Source organism: Elephantulus edwardii, unplaced genomic scaffold (assembly GCF_000299155.1).
Source record: "Elephantulus edwardii isolate Elephantulus edwardi_28Jun2011 unplaced genomic scaffold, EleEdw1.0 scaffold00147, whole genome shotgun sequence".
NCBI lineage: Eukaryota > Metazoa > Chordata > Mammalia > Macroscelidea > Macroscelididae > Elephantulus > Elephantulus edwardii.
The window spans coordinates 8,551,089-8,577,197 of record NW_006399897.1 but is presented as its reverse complement, the minus strand read 5'-3'; the positions used below and the strand labels follow the sequence as shown (position 1 = coordinate 8,577,197).

The 26,109-nt window shown below is 37.5% G+C and overlaps 1 protein-coding gene across 1 annotated transcript in view; it reads right to left on the bottom strand.

The window, feature by feature from the left end:
• MYO16 (myosin XVI) overlaps positions 1 to 26,109 on the bottom strand; it is a 951,959-nt gene that overhangs the window by 134,285 nt on the left and 791,565 nt on the right. The window contains exons 29-31 of the mRNA XM_006894620.1: positions 14,196 to 14,292; positions 3,724 to 3,970; positions 1,559 to 1,830 (exon numbers count right to left, since the gene is read on the bottom strand). Of these exons, the coding sequence (XP_006894682.1) occupies positions 1,559 to 1,830; positions 3,724 to 3,970; positions 14,196 to 14,292 (616 nt within the window). The remainder of the gene's footprint in view (positions 1 to 1,558; positions 1,831 to 3,723; positions 3,971 to 14,195; positions 14,293 to 26,109) is intronic.

Sequence of the window (26,109 nt, the reverse complement as noted above, 5' to 3'; positions counted from 1 at the left end):
GACAGTGATAAAGATGGCAGAAGAACTGATGCATTTGAGTGGTGCTGGAGCAAAGTAATATTCCACAAACTTCCAAGAGAACACATAGATATGCCTTGGATAGGTTGTAGCCAGGTACTCCTTTGAGGAAAGGATGGTGAAAATTCTTCTCACATACTTTGGGCATGTTATTAGGAGGAGCAAGTCCCTGGAAAAGGACATCATGAATGGTAAAGTCAGTGAATGGGGAGAAGACCCTCAATGAGATGGATTGACACAGTGACTGTAACAACAGGTCAAATGTGGCAGAAGCAATGCAGATAGCACAGGATAGGGCAGGTTTCATGTCTATTGTTCATAGTGTCGATGAGTCATAGTTGACTTCATAGTATCTAACAACAACAACGTGTTTACTTTTGGCTTATATTGTGTTTTTTTATTATATTTACCATCTGTCTTCCTCTACTGGAATATAAATCCCATTAGGTAATATCTTTTTGCTTTGGCCACTCTTATATTATCTGCCCCTAGAATAGGGTATTACATACCCCAAACCGCCCTCTTTCGTTAGCTGATTCTGATTCATGATGACCATCAGGGATTCTGAGGCTGTAAATCTTAACAGGAGGAGACTGTCCATCTTTCTTTCTTGGAGTAGCTGGTGGATTAGAACTGTAGATTTTATCGTTAGCTGTACAACTCTGCCATCAGAGCACCTTAAGAGTCTAACACATTAGATGAATCTTCCTATCTGTTGAATGATTGGTTGAATGAATATTCTATGTAGAAATACTCCTTTTGTTATTAATGTAATATAAATTAGTTATTAGAACAGAACTATCATATTTATAGTAATTCATAAGACTTGCAGAGCTAACATAAAGTGCTGTATCTCTCTCTAGTGGTTCAAATCAATCAACAGTTCCTTAGGAGGAAGATGGGCAGTCTCTTCTCTGAGTGATTTACAGCCTCAGAAAACCAATGCAGTGTCAGCTAGGAGTTGGTTCTGAATTGTTGGCAATGAGTTTTCATGAGATTAATTTGTCAGGGATTTTATTGTTAATAATACTGTGTTTTTCTTTTTCAAATAAATATTTCTAGACTACAACGGATCCATGTTGTTATGGAGTCCCCAGGGTTTCCCTAATGATTTGGATGCCAATAATTCTCCACTGTGTAAATATTTCTCCTTCCATATGACAAAGTAGGTTTAATTTTTTATTAGATTGTGATATCAGAAAAACTTGGTGGAATTGTCTACATTTTAATTTGTGGAAAATTACATGTAACAGTGACTAAGTCCTTGGATTGCTCTGGTATGATGTTGTTCATTCAATGCTGAGGTGGCAACGGGAGTTAAGGAAATGATATATAAGTAGCTTTTCCCTAAGAGGCTTAGAAATTTGAATAAATGTTATTTATATTTAATGATTAAAGAGCCACCGGCGAGCCAACAATTGGATTTATATCTATTAAAAATATATTAGAGAAACAATACAGCTTTGGAGCACTTAAAGAACGGAAGTCAGAACATCAATAAACCTCGACAATGTTATTTTCTCATTTGCTTTTAGCTAACCTTCATTAGCTGTTTCCTTAGTGGCTGCAGACAAGCAGGCACTCACAGCCTCATAAGAGGCACTCAGCCTGGTGTTGGGGTCTCTCTTTGGCTTGGGCGGAGGCTGTTTCCGTGGTGATGGTAGGCCACTGCTGTCATCCATGCTGAACACTGAGTGCAGAGAAGGAGACCTGATAGACGATCCAGACAGGGACTGTGCCAGGCTCTCCACCGCTATCGGGACTGGGACAGAGTTGGAATGAAAATGTCTGGGTCCACATTTGTCCTCGGCTCTTAGAGGGTAACAACACACAAACAGCATCAGAGAAGAGAAGCTCATATGCATTATTCAAATATTAACAAAGAACCTGTTCAAGCAAGCATAATAACAGCTTTTTGGTAAACAGTCTCTCCCCAGCCCTGCTGTGGCCAGGGGATGTGTGTGCAGTTTCCTGGTGATGAACAGATCCAGAGAAAACTGCCCTGGTCTCCCCTCCCTGGCTTCATAATAGATGAGAACATTGGACACTCATGATTATTACTCTTCAAGACCCTCACACAGACATCTCTTTAGTGGTTTCACATTTTCTGTTGAGCATTCACTGAATGAATTTTTCACACTCGAATTATTAAGCAAATCAGAAAACCAAAATTTCAATCTGAATGATAATTTCTGGGAAATCCATCTTCATAGAGAGTTACTGATGCAGCAAACATGGGAAGTTCATCATCTTTCCCCCTTGTAAAGGGAGTGCGCACTCAAAACTATCAAAGATTTACACTTGGGCTTTCTCATCCTAGCTCTTTTTTGCCATGACATTTTAATTCAATCACCAATTACTTCATTATGTAAAGTATTATTATTTTTTGCCTGTTACTCTACACAGTTGCCCAATGCCAATATCACTGCTGGTGCTCAACAGATAAATAGACAAACAATTCTTCACTTAATTTTATGTCAGGCCAATAAATACATAATCAGATTGAGAATCTGGGGTGGTTGTTTAATTCCAGCAGAGAAAATAATAAATATTATTCTGGAAGTTGTATAAAATTAATAGTTATCTGGTTTAAAAATTCTTCTGGGCTTTACATGTCAATGTAATCAGGCATTAGCTAGATGCCAGTGCATTCATTTTATAAGGAGTTTCCAGAGCATTTGTTTTTATAATTATATATTTGTGTGGCAGAACACCAACAGGGCTGGAATATACCACAAGATAGAGCCAGATGCCCATGTGGCAGTGAAATCGCTAAAGATGAAAGGGTGGCACTCAGTGGATAATTTGTTTTCCCTTTAATGTTTAATTACAGTTTTCTGTACAAGGGGGATTCCCCCCCCCTAGTATTTAATCACTGAGATATTTGGAGCTAATTAACCAGAGAGACACATTGCCATTTTCATTTTAATAAAAAGTTAGTTGACACAGGCGTTAAAGGCCAAGGGGAGTCATTTTCCGTGAGAAACATCGAGACACTATCAAGTTCCTATGGAAAAATAAACATATCCCTGACAAGTCAATTAAGATTCAAAGGAAACAGGTGGTTGCGTCCCTGGGAGGGTGGTTGCCATGCACAGGTGTCCTCATCATTTAAGGAGAAGGAGGTATGGAAAAATGGAGAAGAGCCAGTTTGCCTTCACATCTATCTCTCTCTACCTTGGCATTCAAAGTGAAATTGTAAATAAAATGTTTTTGGAATGTTTTCCTTACTGGTAAAGTCAATGTGGCCATTTAGGAGCGAGAATGTAATAGATACATTCTATTGATTCTACTACTTTCATGTTGTCAGAATGGAGTTTCAATTTTTATTTTTATTTTTTAGAATTAAGTTCTGCATTTAAAGCCCAGCTATGTTTTTTTTTGCAAATGAAGACATATTAAGGGCTTTAAAACTTTGAATATGCTTAAGATAGTCAATCAATGGCACAAGCATTGCAAATGAAATAACAATTCTTTCAAAGAATTAAATTAACAAACACAGCATCTATTTCATCGAAGAAAAGCACACAAAGAAACATCTTTTTAGGCTACTAGGTGGTATCAAATAGCATACTCTGCATGAATGCCTGTTCCAGTAACTACTGTCATATTTGATTGAACTTCACATTAAGAGCTATCAGAATTCTTAGGACTCCATTGGATCAATTACAAAGGTAATTAAAGTTGTATATTATCTATCCTTACCTTTTGATTCCTTCCTCTTGTTTGTTCCTGGCCTCTAACTTTTCTTTATGGGAAGTGGCATTAATTTCATTCCGGAGCCGGTCATTCTCCCGGGCAATGTCTGAGGCATTTTGAATGACCAGGGCATCATAGGTTTTCAGCCCCATGTCCTCTGTATTCTGTAGAAAGCTATTGATGGATGTGACCTCTTGCTGTTTGATGCTCATTTTCTGAAGCAAGCGCTGGCGTGCTAAAAATCCTCTGATAACTTTCATAAAAGAACACAATCATAGGAGAGAAACAAAAATGAAACGCAGGTGTACACAAACAAAAATCACCATACACAAACCTCTACGTAAAGTTATAAAGTAAGAAAAATTCAGCTCACTTAAGAATTTATGGAGCGCTACTGGAATAATGTTGCACTGCTACTTGAAAGGTCAGCGGTTCAAATCCAACACCTGCCCAGCTGCCTCACAGGGTAAAGGTGGGTAGTCTCCTCCTATCATGGTTTACAGTCTCAGAAACTCTATGGAACATCAATACGAGTTGGAACTGACTCAAGAGCAGAGGGTTTGGATTTGTGATTATAAAATTTATCTTTTGTAGTCTTTTTTTAAAAAAAATGATCTTTAAATTCAGTAATTCCAACCCTTAAAGCAACATTTCTCAAATTCCTGAATATGAAAGAGGTCCTATATATTAAATAATATATACAAGATTGCCACATTCTCCTGTTAACACAGATTTGAAAATTATCAACTTGGTTAAAATCAATGGAAAGACCTAGGTCCAAAATCTCAGAGAAATTTTTAGAGTGACTCAAATCGGATCATTTTAGGATGCCAAAGTCTTCCATTATATTCACCAAAAGTAGCTGAGGCCTGTGGAATTAATCTTCCAAAACTTCACACACACACACACACACACACACAGTCTAAGATTGTTTCCTTTTCTTTATAGAAAAAAAAATCTTACCACGCATTTAAGATTGTGGAAATAGTCTATACTGAAATGTAGGGTACCCTTCCTGCTTTTTGAAGAAGCAGAGTTAGAAATGGAAGGAAACAAGTGAGTTAGAATGTATTAAAATGAGTAATAGTAATAAGTATAATAAATTTTAAGGCACTTTTATGTGTCTGGAAAATCCCAATTGATACTATTTAATATTATGTATCTTTTAATATAATTTTATATATAATAAAGGTATAATGCAGTTGTTATCGTTAAGTGACTACGACTCATAGCTACCCCATGAAGAACAGATCTGACTCTGCTCTATCCTGTGTAACCCTCATCATATTTGGCATACTTGAGCACATGCTTCCAGTCACTATGTTGATCCATCTCACTGAGGGTCTTCTTTTCCTCTGCTGACACTCCACTTTTTTAAGTAAAATTTCCTTTTCTAAGGACAGGCCCCTCCTATCAATATGCCCCAAATATGTGAGACAAATATTCACTATGCTTGCTTCTAGCAACACCCTGGATGCACTTTACCCAAGACATATTTATTTGTCCTTTTGCCAGTAAATGGAATATTCAGAACTCTTCTTTGACATCACAATGCAATGGCATTAATTTTCCTTCTGTCTTCCTTATTTACTGTCCAACTTCCAGCTGCTTAGCAAGTAATTAAAAAGACCATGGTTTGGATTAGGTGCACCTTAGTCTTCAAACTGATGTCATTGCTATTCAGTACTTTGGAGAGGTCCCTTATAGGATACTTTCCCAGTGCAATACCTCCTTTGATTTCCAAGCTGCTGATACCAAGACTGTTGATATTTGATCCAAGCAAGTTTTGGCCTAGTGGTGAAGACTTTTGTTTTTTTGATGTTGAGATGTAACCTCAACTTTGGTCTTTGATACTATACAGTAAGCAGGCCCTCTTATACATAAGAAGTATAAGAGAACTACTTTCCATGCCTGAAACCATTGACAGGATTAAGCCAATACATAAGATGTTTTATTCTAAAAATCTAAATAAACCAAAACAAAACAAAACACTCTCAACAAGTCAGTCTGATTGATGGTGAACCTCCATTGGATTTTGGAGGCTGTTAGTCTTTACAGAAGGAGGCTCTATCTTTCACCTGGGGAACAGATGGAAGATCTGAACCACTGACCAGTTAGCAGCTTAGCACAATATGCACCACATCACCTGGACTCCTTTAATCATAAACACCCATGATTTAGGGTGTTTAGGGGATTACGTTTAGGGGATTCTGGTGACTTGGTGGATAAAGAACTGCTTGTGCGCTCAGCTGTTCCACTGGAGAAAGCTGGGTATCTCTCATCTGATTTACATTATCTTAAAAATCTGCTAGAGGGTCAGCTATGAGTCAGTTCTGACTCAAAATCAAAGAACAATAATACCAATCATGATAAAGTTTAATTTTTAAGTTAGGCACATTAGAAAATTAACAAAAGAAACCTAAGAGAATAAGTATAACAATATACTCCAACAGAAATCATGTGACTGATGAAGTAGAATGCCAACAATTTCATCATGCTATGAGGTGGATTGACTCAGTGACTAGGGTTATGGGGGTAGGAGTGTCAGAGACAGTGCGATTGGCACAGGAGAGAGCAGGGTTTAGGGCTGTTGTACATAGTGTCGCTATGAGTTGCAGGCGACTTGACAGCACACAACAACAACAACAACTCACTCATTTAACATCTTGACTGTGAAGCCAACTACTGGAAAACTGAAGTGAAGAAAAACAAAATTGCCGATAAGGAGAGAGGACTACTGTATACAATTCTTCACATCTTGAATGTGAAGAAAGGAAAGCAGAGTGAAGCTAAAATATATTTCTCCAGGTAAACACAACTAATAAATGATAGTACCAGGATTCAAATGTCTTTGCTTGTTCTGCCAGACAATGGTCACTTCACCATGGAGAAATGATCTGTAGCTCTCCAAAAAGTACTGTTACCAACAACAACAAAAAATGTAACAGAGAAGTATATTTGCAATCAATATGGGAAAAGATTTTCTAACAATTAGCACAAGGGGTGAATGAATGAGGCTGCTTTCAGAGAAAGGGAGTCTTCTCCCAGCTTTGTGGCATCCTTTCAACAAAGCTGTGGAATTCTGATTTGGACTATGAGCTCCATGATGAACTCTGTAATACAAAATTACCATTTATAAGAAGATACCAAGACTATGAGATGATATATCATTTTATGGAACCTTAATGAGTGTAACAAAGACATTTTATGCTTGTCTTTTTTTTTTTTTTGCAGCAGGTGTGGAAAAAATCAGCTTATAAAACACTAAGTGTTTTAAAATATTCTATGGCTATAGAAGAATAAATGTGTGGGCTACCTGTAACATCCATTTTGATGCCTACTTGATTACAAAATGGGAAGCTGAGTATGGTGTTGGTCAATTATGGTTTCTTAGGAAAAGAATATGCAGAAATCTAAAGCTCTTAATGCTTTTTTCAGATGGCAATACTAAATATTACTTTGGGAGACAAAGCTGTATTAAGTTAACTGCAAGACAGTCATGCTGAACTAATCTAAAGAAGAAAAAATAGATGGTCAAAGGCACAGTCAGAATTTCACGAATATAAAATGTGGAATAAAACACAGAAGTGTTAGCTGTGGGAACGGTATATTAAGAGAGAAGCAGAAAACCTTAAATTAGCTTGTTCGCGTTCTCATTCCTGCTCTTTTTTTTTTTTTTTTAAATGAGACATTGACTTTTGGAAGGGTGAAGGTGAGGGCATATTCAAGATGTTTAATCTCTTGGAATAAAAGGAAGATTAATGTGGATATGCCAGGCTTTTTCTGACCCCCCACCATAACAAAGCTATTCACAGAGTTCACATTCACCCAGAGACACTCATTGTCCAAAATCCTAAGAGCTCCATTTTCTCACACTTCATACTAGCAGCCTTTAAATTCTTTAAAATGTTGTACCTCTTGCTAAAAATTGACATCTTTATAAGAGATGGCTAATAAAACACATTTAGTACAAACAGACACTTATATTTATTTCCTTCCTGATAATTTCAATGCTAACACAATGCCTACAGTGTTAAATTCTTCGCCTGCTGTCATTTTTTTCCATGTACGTTAAAATGAAGAATGATAGTAAGAAAAGTGCTGGGAGACACAATTAAAATGTCTACTAAAAGTTTCAGCTCCAACTTTCCCTTATCCAAACTTACAAATAATAAATTAGAACTCTTCAAAACCTGAAAGTGATTTCATATTATATACATTTTTAGTAAATTTAATATTAGAAAAAAGCCTTAAAGGAACTGTGCCAAGAGATATAAAAATAAAAATCAATAATTAATACCTTACATTAAGAGTCTATAATTTAATATATGCTTTTATATCCATTATTACATTCATGCAACATGAGATTATGGTTTTTATCTTGATACTATTTTTTAATTTTCCGTTTTTCTCTTTAGAGGTGAATCAGTAATTAGAGTTCTTTTCATTTCTTCTGGTCCAGGTCAGGAGGGCAGAGCAACTCAGTCTTTGTAACTAAGTAGAATAAAATTTGCCAGAAAGCACACCCTTAGTGGATTATGGAGCATACATTTTCCAACTCTATTTAAGAAAAAGTATTTATGAGAATTTGTGATATTCTTGTTCTCTTATCTAGAATAACACTATATTAAATGAGACTTTGTCCCAGTTTCAGCAGAGACTACAAACACAGAATCTGATTAATGAAGTTTGAGGTGGGACCTAAAAGCTCATTTCTTTTTTTTTTTTCTATAATTATATTTTATTAATTTTCATAAACATTTACAGAGATTTTGGGCTTCCACTCATTCATTGTTGCTCTATTCTTTCTACCCTCCTCCCAGTTTGTTCTTGTCCATATGCCACAGTGCTTGTCAAAGCCAGTTCTGATTAATCTTCTTTGTCAGTGTATCCTTTGCCATTCCCTATCACTCCTCCCTGAGAGAGACTTCACCCTGAGTCATAAGGAAAAGGGGATGGCGTATTCTCTTAGCTACTTCCTGCTGAAAAGGGACGCTGTGGGTTTCAGGGTGAAGATCTTCTCTCACTACTCTAAAGGGCCCCTTTGGCAGTAGGAAACACATAGACTTTTATGGAGATTGATTTTGGAATTCAGATGCACTCTTATTGATTGTGCTTGGCTGTACATGTACATATCCTTGAAGATGTATCATGGGGGTGTTGCAACCTAGAAGACACAAATTTGACTAACAAGTTATAAGTACATGAGTCCAAAAATTATGGAAAAGTAAAAGAAAAGATTCTTTCATTGTTTTACAAACCCTCCCCCAGGTCCCCTCCACCATGCAGCCCTCGCTCTAGTCTCCTGTGATGACAGAAATACCCAGTTACATCTCTCTTTTAAATGGTTCTCTCCCTCCTCTGTTTCAGTGCAGTATAGATTATTGAACCCATCTTACTCAGTCTCTCCCCAACCCCAAGGACAGTCCCATTCTACAACAGTGGCATCATGTAATATTTGTCCTTTTGTGACTGGGATATTTCACTCAGCATAATGTTCTCCAGAGTCAACCATTTTGAATAATATTGCATGAGTTCCTTGTTTTTTAATGCAGCATAGTATTCCATTGTGCGAATATACCACAGCTTCTCTAGCCATTCGTTTGTTGATGGGCACTTAGGTTGTTTCCAACTCCTTGCTATTGTGAACAAAGCTGCAATAAACATGGGTGTGCATATATCTGCTTGGATGTCAGCTATGGTCTCTTCAGGGTATATTCCCAGTAGTGGAATTGCTGGGTCAAATGGTATCTCTATTTGCAACTTTTTGAGAAAGCGCCATACTGCTTTCCACAGGGGTTGCACCATTTTACACTCCCACCAACAGTGAATCAGGGTTCCAGTTTCTCCACAACCTCGCCAGCATTTGTTGCTTGCTGTTCTGTTAAATTTTGCTATTTTGACTGGGGTGAAATGATATCTCATAGTTGTTTTAATTTGCATCTCTCTTAGGGCTAGGGATTTTGAGCATTTCTTCATGTGTTTGTTAGCCATCTGAATGTCGTCTTCGGTGAAGTGCCTGTTCATATCCTGTGCCCATTTTTCTATTGGATTATTTACCTTTATCTTGTTGTGGTGCTCAAGTATTTCATAAATTCTGGATATAAGTCCCTTATCTGATATGTTATTATTCTAACCAACTCTGAAGGGAGCTCTGGTGGCGTAGTCCATAGAGAGTTGTGCTGCTATTGCAAAAGCTGAGCCTCTCTGGTGGTTCAAATCCACTAGTCACTGGGAGAGAGAGGAGGAGACAGAAGGAAGGAGGAGGAGGGAGGAAGATGGACAATTTTTTCTCATGCAATTTACTGCCTTGGGAAACCTGCTGGAAGGTCAGCTAGGAGTTGGTTCTGATGCAACAGAAATGAAAGTGACAGGGTTAACCAGCTCTGATATGACACATATGCTACTGATTCTTGGCTTACACATTGGTGAATGTGTGCTAATCCCACAAATAAAACTCACAAAGGTCATGCTCCAAAACATACCTGTGGCCAGAGCCTGTCAATGATAGTAAATTTGCAAAAGGATGACAATTAGTGAAGCCAGATTAATATACAGAGAAGAAAGGCATTCTTCATAAGAATTGGTGCTTGGGTTCCCTCCCTCTGTGTCTTTCTTTCTTCCTCCTAACCTCACCCCTGTCTGGTGAAATAGCTTCAAGAGACCACTGAAGAACTTTCCATGAGACTTCTGAGTTTGGAGGAAGCTGAGACCTGAAAAGGCTGAAAATAGCAGCTGGCGGGTCCCGCCAGGCTGCTGAATGGGAACATAGACTTTTCTGGGGAGAAGCTGCACTATGAATCCTCCATCAGTCTGTTTCCTGGGAACCACTCATGGTATTCCAAGAAAAATATGCTTGCATGAAGTCATCTAAAACAAATATTCCTTAGACAGTAACCAGACCCTGACAGAGGGTGTCTGTGTGGGGTGGACCACAAGGTGCCAAGAAAGAGGCAATTACAAGCAATCAGCCAACCTAGCCAAAGGAGAATCTTTCCAATTCTAAGGCAGTCAGAGCAAGAAAGCCCTGCAATGTTCCTGAATATGAGAAGAGCCATTTAAATCTGTGCCCGTCAGAAGAAATCAATGCCAAATTACATGAGTGCAAGTCAAGCAGGGTTATTCTTTCTTTTGACTTCTCCCTCCTCCCCTGCATCCTCGCAGGATCTAAAAGCAAACTAGAAGAAGCAGAGGAGGTGGGACTAGAGATGAGGCTTGGCAAAGGACAGTGCCATTTTTCCCTACAGGGAATGTTTCATAATAAAGCAGTCCCTACCTTATCTGGGAGAGAAGTCTGAACTTGGAATGAGAGTCTAAATTTTGATCTTTGCCTAAAAGGCTGTTTGTTGCTGTTAGGTGACCTTAAATCAATTATAACTCATAGCATCCCAATGGACAGTCAGTCTGAACTCTGTTCTATCCTGGAACATCATCATCATTTCTCATGCTCTTGAGTCCACTGCTACAGTCATTATGTCAATCCATGTTGTTGAGGATCTTCTTCTCTTTTGCTAACCCTCCACTGTTCCAAGCATACTGTTCCTTTACAAGGAATAGCTCTCCTAACTACATGCCCAAAACATGTAAGAAAAAAACTTTGCCATCCTTGCCTCCATTCTGCCTGCATTGTTTCCAAGATGTATTCGTTTGTTCTTTTGGCAGTCTCTGAGATATTCTGTACTCTTTTACAACACCACATCTCAAAGGAATCAATTATTATCATCTTTCAGATGCATAGTAAGTGGTCAAAAAGACCATGGTTTGAATCAGACCACCTTTGTTTTCAAATTTACATCTTTATTTCTCAGTAATTTAGAGAGGTCCCTGACTGCAGGATAGCCCAATGCAATACATATCCTGATCCCCTAACTGCTAGTACCAAGGGTGCTGATTGTGGATCCAAGTAAGATGAAATTCTTGACAACTTCAATCTTTTCCTCCATCTTTCATGACGATGCTTATTGGCCAGTGGTGAGATATCTGTCTTCTGGATGTTGAGATGCACTCCATGTTGAAGACTACATTCTTTGATCTTCTTCTGAAGCTATAATTTTAAGTCCTCCTTTTCAACAAGCAAAGTTTCTTCATTTGCATAACACAGGTTGTTGGATGAATCTTCTCTGATTCTGATGTCCCAGTTTTCTTCCTAGAGTCTAACATTTCAAACGATTTGCTCAGCATACACATTGAATCAGTATAGAGAAAGGATATAATCTGATACACACCTTCAATGATTTTAAACTGTGCAGAATTTTACTGCTTTGCTCAGAAAATAGCCTCTTGATCTATGTATAGTTTTCACATGAGCACAAGTAAGTGTGCTGGGATTCCCATTCATGTCAATGTTAGCTGTAGTTTGTTATGATCAACACAGTCAAATGCCTTTACCTAGTCAATAAAACACAAGACATTCTTCTGGTATTCTCTTCTTTCAGTCAGAATCCATCTGACATAAGCAATATCTTTGGTGCCATAGCTAGACAGAGTTATTCTAAACTGACATAGCCTAGAAATCTAGATTGCAGTCGGACAATTTGTGACCAGAAAATGATGGGAAATGTAATGGACCTTGCTGGAGATGTCGTCTAAGAGTTAGTGTGGTCAATCAATATCTACAGATGCTCAAGTAGTCAAAGGCTTTCACAGAATAAAATAGATTTCTGTGTCCTATGCAGATGACACAACCCTGCTCGCTGAAACTGAGGAGGACCTCATGCACTTACTGCAGAGGGTCAAGGACTGCAGCCTTCAATATGGACTGAGGCTCAATGTCAAGAAGACAAAAATTCTCACCACTGGACCAATCGGTGTTTTGTATGTAGTTTCCTGGGAAAGGATGGATCTGGCTCTCCATCTTCCTCTAAGCGTCAATGCTGGATGGAGACTCTTATGGATGCATTTACTTTTCTGTGCTTTTTGAAAGTATTAAAAAACATGAAATTTGTAAAAAATTATTTTGTACTCAATATTGGTGAGATGATTTTGACCTAATGACCCTAGGAATGGAGAGAATGAGTGCACAGGATTTATGAGGATGGCGAAGAAGAAGAAGGAGGAGGAAGAGAAGGCGGAGGAGGAGAAGGCAGACGAGGAGGAGGAGGAGGAGGAGGAGGAGATCTTCCTCTAACAGAGCTTCCGGGTGAGTCCAATTTACCAACCTTTCATTTAGCAACCACATACTTATTCACCCATTGTGCCTGCAGGGCTTCTTATTATCAAGCCAAGAGATGCATAAGTATTAAGATCAGGGTATTCTCTCTTCCAAATTATGATTTGAGGTAGAATTCAATATGATTTCACATGAACTCACTGCCAAATAAAGTATGAGCAATGACTACAAAACTAGTCTAAAAAGAAATGGCAAATGAAGCTTCCTTAACTTCCAGTGAAATGTAGTTTCAAGAAATGAACAAAGTGGTCAAGATTTTAAAAGGGAACTCTAGTAGCACAGTTCATGTCATGTTGTTTTGCTAACTCAAAGGCTGTGCATCCCAGTTGCTTGAATCTACAAACAGATGCTTGGGAGAAAGATAAGTGGTCTCCTCTAATAAAATTTGTAGCTTCAGAATCTGACAGAGGGTTAATTACTCAGGAGTGACAGAGAGAATGTGTAATATAGGTACCTATGATGTTAAGACTAAAGTTAGATTATAACCATTACCTTAAACCACTCTGATCTCCAGCTACCTTAACTGCAGACACATGGTCTTGTAAATTATCAACAGCTGTGGGACTAGGATAACAGAGAAAGTGCTTCCCACACTGAGCAGTATGACTTGAGGAAGACTGGAGTGAGACCCTGGGGAGAACAAGACTCTGGTGGTGAGACTCTGGTGATGGTGACAGAGATATTGTGGCACTGCTGTGGAGAAACTGTGTGGCAAGTTGTAACCAGAGAAGCCTTGAAATAAGGTCACAGTTAAAGGTTTTGCTGTGCTTGCTGGATAATTAAGGAGAAGCACACTTATAAATGCTCTGAGGAACTACTTTGCTGGATGATTGAGGAAACCAGAGGCTTCTTCAATTTGTGTCGCTGAACTGAAAATGGAGCCTGGACTACTGAGGAACTGTGCTTTGGGACTGCTGGCTCAAAACCTAGATTTGGCTTGGGTAATACTCTTTGCCACTCCCACTCTCCAACTTATTTTACTAATAAACCAAATTCTCAGTACCACAACGGTGAGTAAAGTCTGTGAGTTAACAATAAATAAATGAACCTCCTGCTGCTGGTGAGGCTCTGGATGCACCATGGAACTGAGCTGCGGACTCTTTATCTGCTTTCTGCTGTGGGCCACTGAGGCCGTGCTATTTTCATTCCTTTCTGGCCATGTCAGAGAGACACTCACAGCCTTGCATTCTCATGCCTTATTTTCTAAACTCTGGACCACACCAATGAGTTTTAGACTTGCAAGTGTTCTTAATTATTTTGCATTTAACAATTCAAAAATTGGTCAGAAATATTGGTATTTAATAGTTACCTTTTTGGCAGGTTATAATTTTTCTCTGTAGCTGTAGGCACAAATCATTGAGTTGATCAGCTTGCCAGTATTTTAAGAACACTTTGCGAACTCCCATCTAAAATACAAACAGCAAGGAGACATTTAACAGCATAAAGATGCCAAAATGTTGATAAGAAAATAATTAGCAAGAGTTTTCATTCAGAAGTGGATTAAAAGAACCAAAACTAATGCAATTGATTTCAGTACATTTCTCATATTTTTAAGTTTATCGCATTTAATTAAAATATCAAAGATTTATTTATAATAAAAAACATTTTTTGTCTATACCCATGGTTATTAGTGCTTGCAAATGCTTACACACCATAGTTGTGGTGCATTTATCCTGAAGTGCAAAAGGAAACACTGACCTTGACCGTGATCAAGAATTCATTATTGCACATTTGCTCCTCCCAGCCCTCCCCCAGCCTACCCCAAAATGCACCCCTTGTTCCAGATTATAATCGTACATATATAATGCATACTTATATATTCCTTCTGGACAGTTCTAATGCAGTGCTCATTGTCTGCCCACAAATTTTCCATTCTCTCCACAACATCCCCCATGTCCATCCTATTTTATTAACAGTGGTGTTATAAAGTATCTTTCCTTTCATGACTGAGATATTTCACTCAGCATTATGTCCTCCAGGCTCCCCTGTGTTGTATAATATTTTACTAGTTCATTGTTTCAATGACGGGTAGTATTCAACTGAGTGACTGTACCACAGTTTTTATATCCATTTGTTTGTTCACAGGCACTTGCGTTGATGCCATCTTTTTGTTATTATGAATAACACAGCAATTACCATGGATAAGCAAACATTTATTTGACTCTTGGCTCTGGTTCTTTGGAGTAAATGCCCAATAGCAGAATTGCTGGGTCAAATAGTATTTCTTTTCCCAACTTTTAGAGAATGTGTCAGATCACTTTTTATAGCATTTGTACCATTTTTCATTTCCATCAGCATGAATAAGAGTTCCAATCTCTCCACAACCTTGCCAGCATTTATTGTGTGCTGCAATGTTGAACTTTGCTGTTGTAGCGGGGGTGAGATATCTCATAGTTGTTTTGATCTGCATCTCTGTGATAGAGATTTTGAGCATTTCTTCATATGTTTGTTTGCCACCTGAATATCTTTTTTGGTAAAATGTCTATTCATATAATGTGCCTATTTTGTGATTGGGTTGTTGACCTTTTTCTTGTTGAGGTTTTAGTTTATCTATACATTTTAGATATAGATCCTTTATCAGATATTTTTCCCAAATATTTTTTCCCAGTCTGTGTGTTTCCTTTTTTCCTGTTTGAGGAAGTTTTTGATGTGCATAGGAATTTGATTCTTAGGAGGTCTCATTCATCTGTTTTATGCCTTCCTGGTTGCTAGTTTAAGGGTGACTGAGTTTTAAACATGAAAATAAAACATGAAACAGATATATGAAATTGTTAACTCTTTTCTACTACACCTTATATTATCATAAATTAAATGTTTCTAGAACTGCAATTATAGAACTGAAAGGCAAAATTAAAAGCCTCTACAAATCGTCCTTGAGCACTAATCTTCTCTGTGTGTAAACAGCAGCTATACATCTCTAGAAAATATGTCTCTAGAATGTTTAAAAAGGAAATTTCAATACACTACCAAATCAGTATCTACACAAACTCTAGAGCTGTACAAGGTAGTTCACACATGCTATTATTAATATAGCTGCTTAAAAGTCCTTAAAATTCCATAATGAATCACACTTACACAGTTTAAAATATATTTTTCCTTATGCGTTCATTTCCTAAGAACTCAAACAACCATGATAAATGTGAGGAATGTCCCTCTCACTGAAAGTTTTCACAGTCTCATAAAAGAAGCAGACATAAGTAATTACAGAACAGCCTGGTAAATTCCTATGTGAAGTGTTGAGGGCACTTTGAGGTGATACTGTGTTAGATGGAGGAAAAATACTTAGGCAAATCATGTGACGTGTTCATAATCATAGTCAGAGCACTTGAGGCAAGCACTGTTAAAATGAAGAAGACTAACATTTATGTTCCCAAGCATAAGCTGTGGACATTTAAATAATAACTCCCCATAGCCAATGGCATACATTACACTGTCACCAGAAGCATGCATGTATACACACACACACCATTAGGTAATGGCATGGTTTATAGATCAGGATTGTCTTGTATTTATAATGTGTGACTAGGAATGTTTTAGAAACCTTTTCATTTGGAATCTAAGTTTACTCCAAACATGAGGCTTCCCATTTTTCTGTCTAACTCACCCCTTTAGCCGTTCATCTGCTATTTCAAGAAAACACATACATGCAGCTCTGTTCTGAAACTTGCACTGTGGCAGTCAGTTTATATTAACAGGGTGAGGTTTCATACCTATTTCATAGTCCTCAAGTTGATAAATATTCTTCTTCCTTTATTTTCTATTTCTTGATTGAAATTTTGAAATATTCCCATAGGTGAGTGGGTGGATATGGAAAGTTACTACATATTTTATTGTATTACATTCTCTTTCCCTAGTTATTTTCCATAATTCATAGTCTTCCCCCCCCCCTTTCCAACTGCTGACTTATTTTGGCAGTCAACAGGAAGAACAGTTGGTACTGTCTGTGAGCACTGAAGAACAAATCTGTGAGACGCACTGGGAAGGAGGGAGCATGTCAACTATCTGTTCATCACTAAATGTGGTATGTCATTCATTGTGGGAATCTAAAGCCCACAGGCAAAATTTATACAACTCTGGTGTTCAAAATAAAACTCAAATATAGTGGTGACCAGCAATACTACACCAAGGATGAAATAATAATCACTTGTTGTTGTTGCGTGCTGTTGCACTGTCTACAACTTATAGCAATTCTATGAACAACTGTTCTGAACCTTGCCTTATCCTGAGTAAATCTCACCATCTCTGACACACTTGACTTTATTACTACTGTTACTGTGTCAATATTTCTCATTGAGTGCCTTCCACTCTTGTGCTGAACCTATACCTTTCCAAGTATAATGTCCTTCCTTAAGGATTATTCTTTTCTGATAACATGCCCAAAATATGTGAGATGGAGTTTCACCATCCTAAGTTCCAAGGAACACTCTGGTTTCACTTTCTCCAGGACAGACTTGTTTGTTCTCTTGGCTGGGGATCTAAAATATGGAAGAAGCACAGCATGAGAAGATGTATGAAATGAAAATAAACTCCCTGGATTCTAGTTTTCCACCCTTAGTTAAATGGAGATCCCGAAGAAGGGCACTGGAGAAAATAAACAAGACCTCTTATAGTGGCATTTCTAATAATTATGTAAGAACCTAAGTAGGCTTGTCCTGGGCATTATGTTAGAGTTGGGGGGTGTAAAGGAGATTTCTATCCTCAAGATTATAGTTACATAGAGTAGATAAACAGTGAACAAATTCTTGGAATAATATATGTTCAATGGAATGGTAGAGTTATATTCAAGGAAGGAATACAGCAGCAAAAAGGAGAAAATACTGAAGCAAGTCTGACAGGGCCAGGTAAGACTCCCAGAGAAGCATATAATCTAAAAATTTAAGGGTGAAGAATAAGCAGGAATATTCTATGCTATCTAGGGATGAAAGTAGAAGATGAATCTAAGATAATAAAACTAATGTATGAAAAGGCAAGTTACAGAAAAATATAGACCATCTGGGACATGGCTGTGCAGAAAGTGATTGGGATAAAGGTTACCTAACTGTGTGTGATAACATTATGAAGGTATTTCAGGAAAAGTATGGACAGATTCCTGCAATAGGAGACATAGAAAATTTAAACACTTTCTGTTATAAATTTTATAAAAATAGTTTTGGACTTTGGCAAGTGATTTAGAAGATTGACCAAGAAAATGCAGTCAAAGATTAATTTGGGCTTGGAAGATTCTGTATCTACTACTTATCTGTTAGTCAACTCTGATTTATCCTTTAAAAACATTAAAAAAACTAAAAAAACCCTCAAACATTTTGCTACTGCTACTGGAGTGAGATGGTATCTCATTGTGGTTTTAATTTGCATCAGCAAGTAATAAGTATGAGAGGCTGTGGCAAGATAAGAACTTTATGCACTGTGAGATTGTAAAATAATACAACTACTCTTGAAGGCAGTTTGGCTTTTCCTCAAAAAGTTGAACATAGAAATTACATATGACCCAGCTATTCCACTACTTGGATATACCCTCAGAAAGTTATTTCTGAGACATAAATGGATATTTGTACACCACTGTCCATAGCAGCATTATGCACCAGCACTAGAACATGGAAGCAGCCCAAATGCCCAACAACAATTGAATGGATTTAGAAATTATGGTACATTTACATGATGGAATACTATGCAGCATGCAGGAGCAATAATTTTGAAAATTACTACCTAACTTAGTAGGGACTGGACTGCCTAAGCCCATTATTGTAGAAATATAAAGATAAGTAGTAAAGCTTTGTTCACAATTGCAAAGAGTTGGAAATAATCTAAGTGCCCATCAACATAGAGAAGCTGTGGTATAGTCACATAATGGAATATTATGCTGCACTGAAAAACAAGGAACTCATGAAATATTATACAAAATGGGTGACCCTGCAGGACATTATTCTGAGTGAAATATCTCAGTAACAAAAGGATAAATACTGCATATTACCACTATTGTAAAACAGGACTGACATCGAGGTTGGAGGGAGACTGAGAAAGATGGGATAAATTATATATACTGCATTGAAACAGAGAGAACTGTTTAAAACAGATATATGATTAGGTATTATTGTCATGACAAGAGTCCAGAACGAAGGCTTCATAGTGGAGTGGACTTGGGGGAAGGGATTGTATAACAATGAAAGAATTTTTATTTTACTTTTCAAAGAGAAGAGGGAACTGGAAGGGAGTTTGGGCAAGGAGAAAAAGGCAACAATGAATGAATGAAAATCCAAAGTCTCTGTAAACTTTCATTAAAATTAATTTAAAAAATCCCATGTATGAGGATACAAGGAGGGGGAAGGGGGAGCAGAAGGATGGGGATTGCAGGGAGGTGGTAATCAAAGGGTCGCACAGTTTGATGTGTTGGGGGAGGGGTGGGCAAAGGAGATGGGACAGATCCAGCATGCAAAACAATTTATATGAACTTTGTAAGTAAGCCAGCATAAAACAAAATTTAACAAATGCTGCATATTGGAGTGGACTTGGGTGGAGGGATTGTATAACAATGAAAGAATTTTTCTTTTTCTTTTCTAAGAGAAGAGGGAAGGGGGAAGGGGTGGGTAGGAAATCCAAAGTCTCTGCAAATTTTCATTAAAATTATTAATAATAAAAAGATATATAATTAGAAAAAGCAAAAAGAAGGAAGCGAGGGATGGAGGGAGGGAGTGAAGAAGGAAGGAGGAAAACAGACGAGAAAGAGGAAGAAAACTTAAGGGGCAAATAAGAGAATATCAGGTTGTTTTTCTCTGAAAGCTTATAAATTATATTAGTTTTTCCATTCAATTACATATATATATATATATATGTTGTTGTTGTTGTTATGTGCCGTTGAGTCATTTCCGACTCATAGCGACCCTATGCACAACAGCCCTAAACCCTGCTCTATCCTGCGCCAACAGCACCGCCTCTGACACACCCAGCCCGATTACTCCAGTCACCGAATCAATCCATCTCATAGAGGGTCTTCCCCTCCTGCGTTGTCCCTCAACCCTCCCAAGCATGATGTCCCTCTCCAAGGACCCGTCCCTCCTGGCAACATGTCCAAAGTATGTCAGACGAAGCCCCAGAATCCTTGCCTCCAAGGAGTAGCTTGGTTTAATCCTCTCCAAGACAAATCTGTTTGTTTTCCTGGCAGTCCAGGTATATATATATATATATATTTTTTTTTTTACAAAATTAATGATAATCTATTAATGTCCTTGTCTAATCAATCTCTTATTTTATATTGCCTACTTTATCACCCAACTTATCTATTTATTAACTTTGATGCTATTCTCCCTCTCTTTGCATTTCTGTTAACAATCCAAGAGTTATTCCTTTTGTGTGTAATCTTTTCCCTAAAATATAAGTCTTATAACCATAAAAAAAGAAGAAAAAAAATAAGCCTAATCTCCATTGATGTTGTTGTTGAGTATCATCAAGTCATAATCAGTCCATAGCTGTTCCTCCAGCTGGTTTTCAGTGGCAGTAAATTACACTGGAGGAGATGGCCCTTCCTTCTCCATTATGAGATTTTTTTTTAATATTTCCTGTACTTGTGGTATAGTTTTGACAGCTTTAATTTTGTTCTCAGAGTATCTTATAGATTGTTTTTTCTCTTATAGTTTAATTACACTATATATTTTCCATTATATATATTTACCTATTATAAAAACTATGAAGACATAATATTGAACTATTAAGTCAAAGGTAAAGAGGATAGATTCAGTCCTTAAACACAGAAAATGAGAAATTACGGAGTTCTGATATGCCTCATGAAAAAAGGTGATGATATAGTCAAAACTGAAAATAAGATCTGAAGGGAAATTGAAACATAAGCTAGACCCAGAAGTCATTCACTGAATTAGCTAGGAAGGCAGAAAGGATCGTGGAATGAAAGGATATAAGGAAGTGGAATGAAAATGGTTCACCAATGGTGTAGATATTAGATTATTGTTGTTTTGCCATTGAGTCAGAACTAACCCATAGTTGACCCTCCAGTGAATTTTCAGAGGTAGTAAATCACATGTGAGGAGATTGTCCATCCTTTTCCAGAAGACCATCTTGTGGATGCAAACCATATGCCTTTGAGATTGCAGTGCGGCTTCTTACCACAGATACTAACTAGATTTGGGAGGAAAAATTCAACTCAGCCCATCTTTCCTAATAAAATACAGAATGGGAGAGAAAACGAAATAAACCACATAATATTTTCAAGAAATAGCCAGTTTTAGTTTTAGACACAGAATTAAAAACTAATGTTGTTGCTTTTGTGTGCTATCAAGTCAGCTCTGACTCACAGCACCTCTTCGTACAACTGAAGGAAACATTGTCTGATCCTACATTGTCCTCACAAGGGTTTGGAGCCACTGCAGAAGTGGAATAAATAGAAGGTGAAGTGAATTATTTTTACAATACATTGATGATTCTGCAAAAGCCAGCTATGGATAATTGAGAAGTGCTCTGAGGATATCCCAAGGCAGATCTGAATGCCTGACCAGGCTATACTATAGATAAAAGACACATTGCTGAGAATTAGGACTTGAAATGATGACAATAAAGAGAACGAACATATCAGGCATAGGACATGCCTGAGGAAAGACAGAGTGCTAGAGAGGTAGTCATTAAGTGGTAGGAGTAAGTCCTGTAGAACTGGTTCCAAAGATTCTGGTAAATTTTCCTATAGTTGTTTCCTTGCAAAATCTCCCTAAAGGAGATAAAATGAAGGACTTTGCAGGAGACTGGAACTTCTGGAATTCTTCACTGGGCACAGGAAAAAACGGATATTTTTGTCAGAAGCTACCATATAAAATGACGGATATTAGGGTCTTGTCTCGCTCAGATACTCTTCAATAATTATTCATTGAGCTACTTTGGAATACTTTCCAATTATCTAATAGAACTTTTCAAATGATAATTCTATTTGTAGGGATTCCCAGTGTCTGGAGACAGCCACTGGAAATGTTAATACTCATTTAATAATTTTGTTAGCATTTATGTCATATTGTAATGAATATTTTCTTTTAGTTTCAAAGAATGAAATGAATGCGTAAGTACTATTTTGCTTTTTTTGTTGTTAAAAAAACAGTACAAATACTGCGTCTTGGTTTTCAACAATTCTCTGCTATCACTTACACTAGGCTGGATGACAAACGAATCTAAGAATTTTTCATTTTCAGAGGAACCCAGAGAAAATAGACTGAATTCCAAATATTTACATTGGCAAAACAAGCAACAATGATTGGAAGAACAGTCTTGGCCATTATCACCTATTTTTCCCCCCTAAGGAATGAATTCATGTAAAATTAGTCTGTAATCAGTGTCTTAGTATTCATGTCAAGTGCCTTAGAATTCATATCAAGTACAGGAATTAGAATATATCAGAATTTGACCAAATTTTCATTTACTTGCATTCTTGATTTTGGTAGCACTCTGTAATCAAAAAGTGTTTCTTGCTAACCAAAGAAGAGAAGAGGTCAAAACAGTCCCCTATTGAGCCCTCTCCCTGTGTGTTCCCTACATGACAGAGTGTTCTTATCTGAGATTAAAATGTTAATGTCATTCTGACTCCCGTAAAAGTAAACCATCTGTGAATTATAGTCATTGCTATTTTTATTAGCAATCCATTGGGCTTTTTTTTTTAAGTGCCAGATTTTAAAAGATCAAACAAAATTGTCATTGATGACTTTCAAAGCTTCAATTCCTGCTACAGGTTTCAGGATTTTTTTTTTTAAAGAAGGCTGTGGAAGTATAGACAAATGCTGAAGCTGTGGTTGTGAGGAGTGTAGGTGTCAAAGAAGCTGTATTAGCAGAGAATCAAGGGAATTTGTGTGGCAGCTCTGCTCTTCTGTTTTTAAAGACAATTTGTAGGAGTGTTCTGTGTTTCTGGCAGTACCTTTGAAATAGCTCTGTAAAAAGAAAAAGATATCGCTATTATCTTTGAACATTTTTTAATGAAACATATTTTGGCTCCATATTAGTGAAAGAGAAATAAAACGGATTAATATGAAAATGGTATTACATGTTGATACTACAGAAAAACAGTGACAGCCATCAATCAAATACATAGTTTCTAATATGCATAGTTTCTTCAGGAAGACACATTATCTGTATCCTTTGTGAGGGTTAATTTAGTTCACTCATAAAATGCTAAATAAAATAGTGAGTAATCGTTTCTCATGTACAAAGCTCAGGTCCTGTTGTTTTCTTGGGGTGGGAGTGGGGACGACTCATGCCAATTAAAATGGCACAGAGCTTTTTAGTTACTCATGGGTAAGAGGGAAAAAAATGACTAAATCTTATTTTGAAATGATGGTAAAATTTCCCCTAAGGAAATGTGTCCTTATGCTATCTATTGAAAGCTAGACCTAGTAGGTTTTGTCACGTGAAGACTTGAGGAGTTCTAATAAACCATGTTGTTTTAGTTCGGTGTTAGGAATCATTTAGTTCAACCTCTCTCATTTACAAGAGAAGAGAGAGGATTGTAAAGATGTGTTCACATGATAACAGATAAGATTAGCATCAACCTACTGGTAAGATTTTCAGATCACAGCGGACAGGATAATGGGCAGGTGTATACATGAAACACCTTTATAGGTTTCTGCAGAACTTTTTTGCCTTCAACATCTAACACTGGTTTATTAGCAAGCGCTCTTGCTCTCTCGTGCGTGCTCTCTCTCTCTCTCACACACACACGTACACCTGCCTGTATGCATGCATGTATGGCAGTAGATGAATGCTTAATGTTGGAAACAGTCATGCTAGGTCTATTTATGAATTAAACCAGCTAACATTTTTGACACTATATTCTCAGTATGTAATATAAATATAAAGTGGAGTACTGGAGCGGTGCAATTCGTTAAGCAGTGGGCTCATAGGTTGACAGTTGGAACCTACAAAGAAGCACTTCAGATAAATGCTTTAAAAAGTAGGGAGCTCTGGTGGCCTAGTGGCAAGAAGTTGTACTGCAATCCCAGAGTTACATGTTTCAAATTCACCAGATGCTTGCTTTGCTGGAGAAAGGGGTAACCTCCTCCTGTACCACTCAGATCCAATTTGATGGTAAACACACAAAAAAGAAAAAAAATTTTTTAAAAGTTCTGTGGAGAAATTCTGATTTACACATGTGGGGTATCCTTGAGTTAGAATGGACATGAGATTAACACCACCACCAATATGTATGTGAATCATTTGAAAGGCTTTCAAATATAGTATTTAAAATACAATGTTACATTCAACAGACAAGTGTCACCTGTGCTTCAGAATTTTTGAAGAACTTTTAGATGAGGCCCATGATGTTATTATAACATAGTTCAAGAAGCTATATTTTTGACCACTTTCTTTTTGAAGCTTTATTTTCTCCTTGATGTATTTCCCATTGCTTACATGGTCACTCCTTTTACCTTTGTATGCTCTTTTTTAGTGTTTTTCACAAGTTCTCATTTTCCTGACTCCCCTACTCAAATGTTGACTGCCTTAATGGGCTTAAGTATGTCAAGGGATATTGAGGGTAGCACAGGATAGGACAAGGTTCAGATCTGTTGTTCATAGGGTTTCTATGAGTCATACTTGACTTGATAGCATCTAACAACATCAACAATTCAAATAGTAACCATCCTTAGATTTCTATAATAAATGCTTTTCTCAATTTCTACAATATCTTTGGCAAGCTCATTATTTCCAAAACTTTTATAGGATCCTTTCAAATCTGTTTTTGGTTTGTTTGTTGGTTTTTTGTTTTTGGTTGTTGTTGTTGTTTTTGTTTCGTTTTATGTTCACCCATTCTTTGCCATTGAGTCAGAACTGACTCAATAACTCACTCTCCTTTATGAGTCTGTAAATGCCTGTATTCCTCTTGGGAAGTGCTGCTAGATTTGAAGTGCCAGAGAGGTACCTTTGGCTAAGCACCATCACTTTCTTGGTGCTAACTAATAAATGTTAACATCCAGTGACTCCTAAAAGGTTTCCTTGATTCTGTTCCTTTCTAGGTGCTAACAAATCAATGTTAACATCCAGTGACTCCTAAAAGGTTTCCTTGATTCTGTCCCTCTGTGGAGGGAGCTCTAGTGGCCTAGTTTGTAAGGAATTGTACTGCCAACCCAAAGGCATGTCAATTTACCAGTTTCTCTGTGGGAAAGATGGGCAATTTCCTCCCATGCAATTTATAGCTCAGAAAACCCATTGGAGGGTCCAATTGGTTTCAATTCAATTGCACAGAACAATAACAGCAATCTTTATGTGAACACATTATCAGATCTTTCTCTCTCATAGATCTGCTGGTGGGTTGAATTGCAACTGAATTATCAGGGCTGCTTCTCAAGTCTGTATGCCATCGTACTTGGGAAAGTACAGAATAAGCAAAATGAGGAGTACATTCAAGAAGATGAATCCATACAATAGCTATATGGATTAGCTGTAACATGATTCAAACATGGCAGTTGTGAGGATGACACAGGGCAGAATTTCATCCCATTGTGCACAGTCACTAGGGGCTGGAATGGATTCCAGGGGATTTAGTAAGAGTGATACATTTGCTACACTATAGTGGTGGTTGTGCTTCTAAACTAAAAGGATTGCCTCTCTGGTGGCTTGGATCCACTGGTGTCTCTGTAGGAGAAAGATGAGCAATCTCCTCATGAAATTTAGACCCTTGGTAATCTGATAAATGGTTAACTCTGAGTCAGTGTTGACTTGATGGCTATGAGTTTTAAAGTGTTACAGTCTTTTGTACATTGCTAAAGCACTATAAACTATGCTACCATTATAATAAACATTGCTTTAAGCTTTTATTCTGCATAGAACCAACTATGCTAGACAGGCTTTACTAGAGTTTCAAAGCAAAATAGAAAAGACAGGAAGAGGAATGGTGATCTGCTTCCAGAATTCATCTACTAAGCCTAAAGGATTGCACGGAACACTGTTGCATGCTGGGAGATGAACCCCCAGGCTGGACCCGGTGATGCCATGTGTTGATTCAGACTCACAGTTCCCCAGTAGAAAAGAGTAGATTTGGCCAAAGGGTGTTCGAGGACAAGACTCTTTATGGAAGCAAGTTGTCACCCTTTTCACAACGAGCGGCTTGTGGATTTGAACTGACAGTGGTTTGGCTAGCAGTGCAATTTTTTTTTTTAAATTTAGGTTGTTTATTTTTCATTTCAATGAACATCTACAGAGATTTTGGGATTCCATTCATTCATTGTTGCACCCTTCTCCCCGCACAA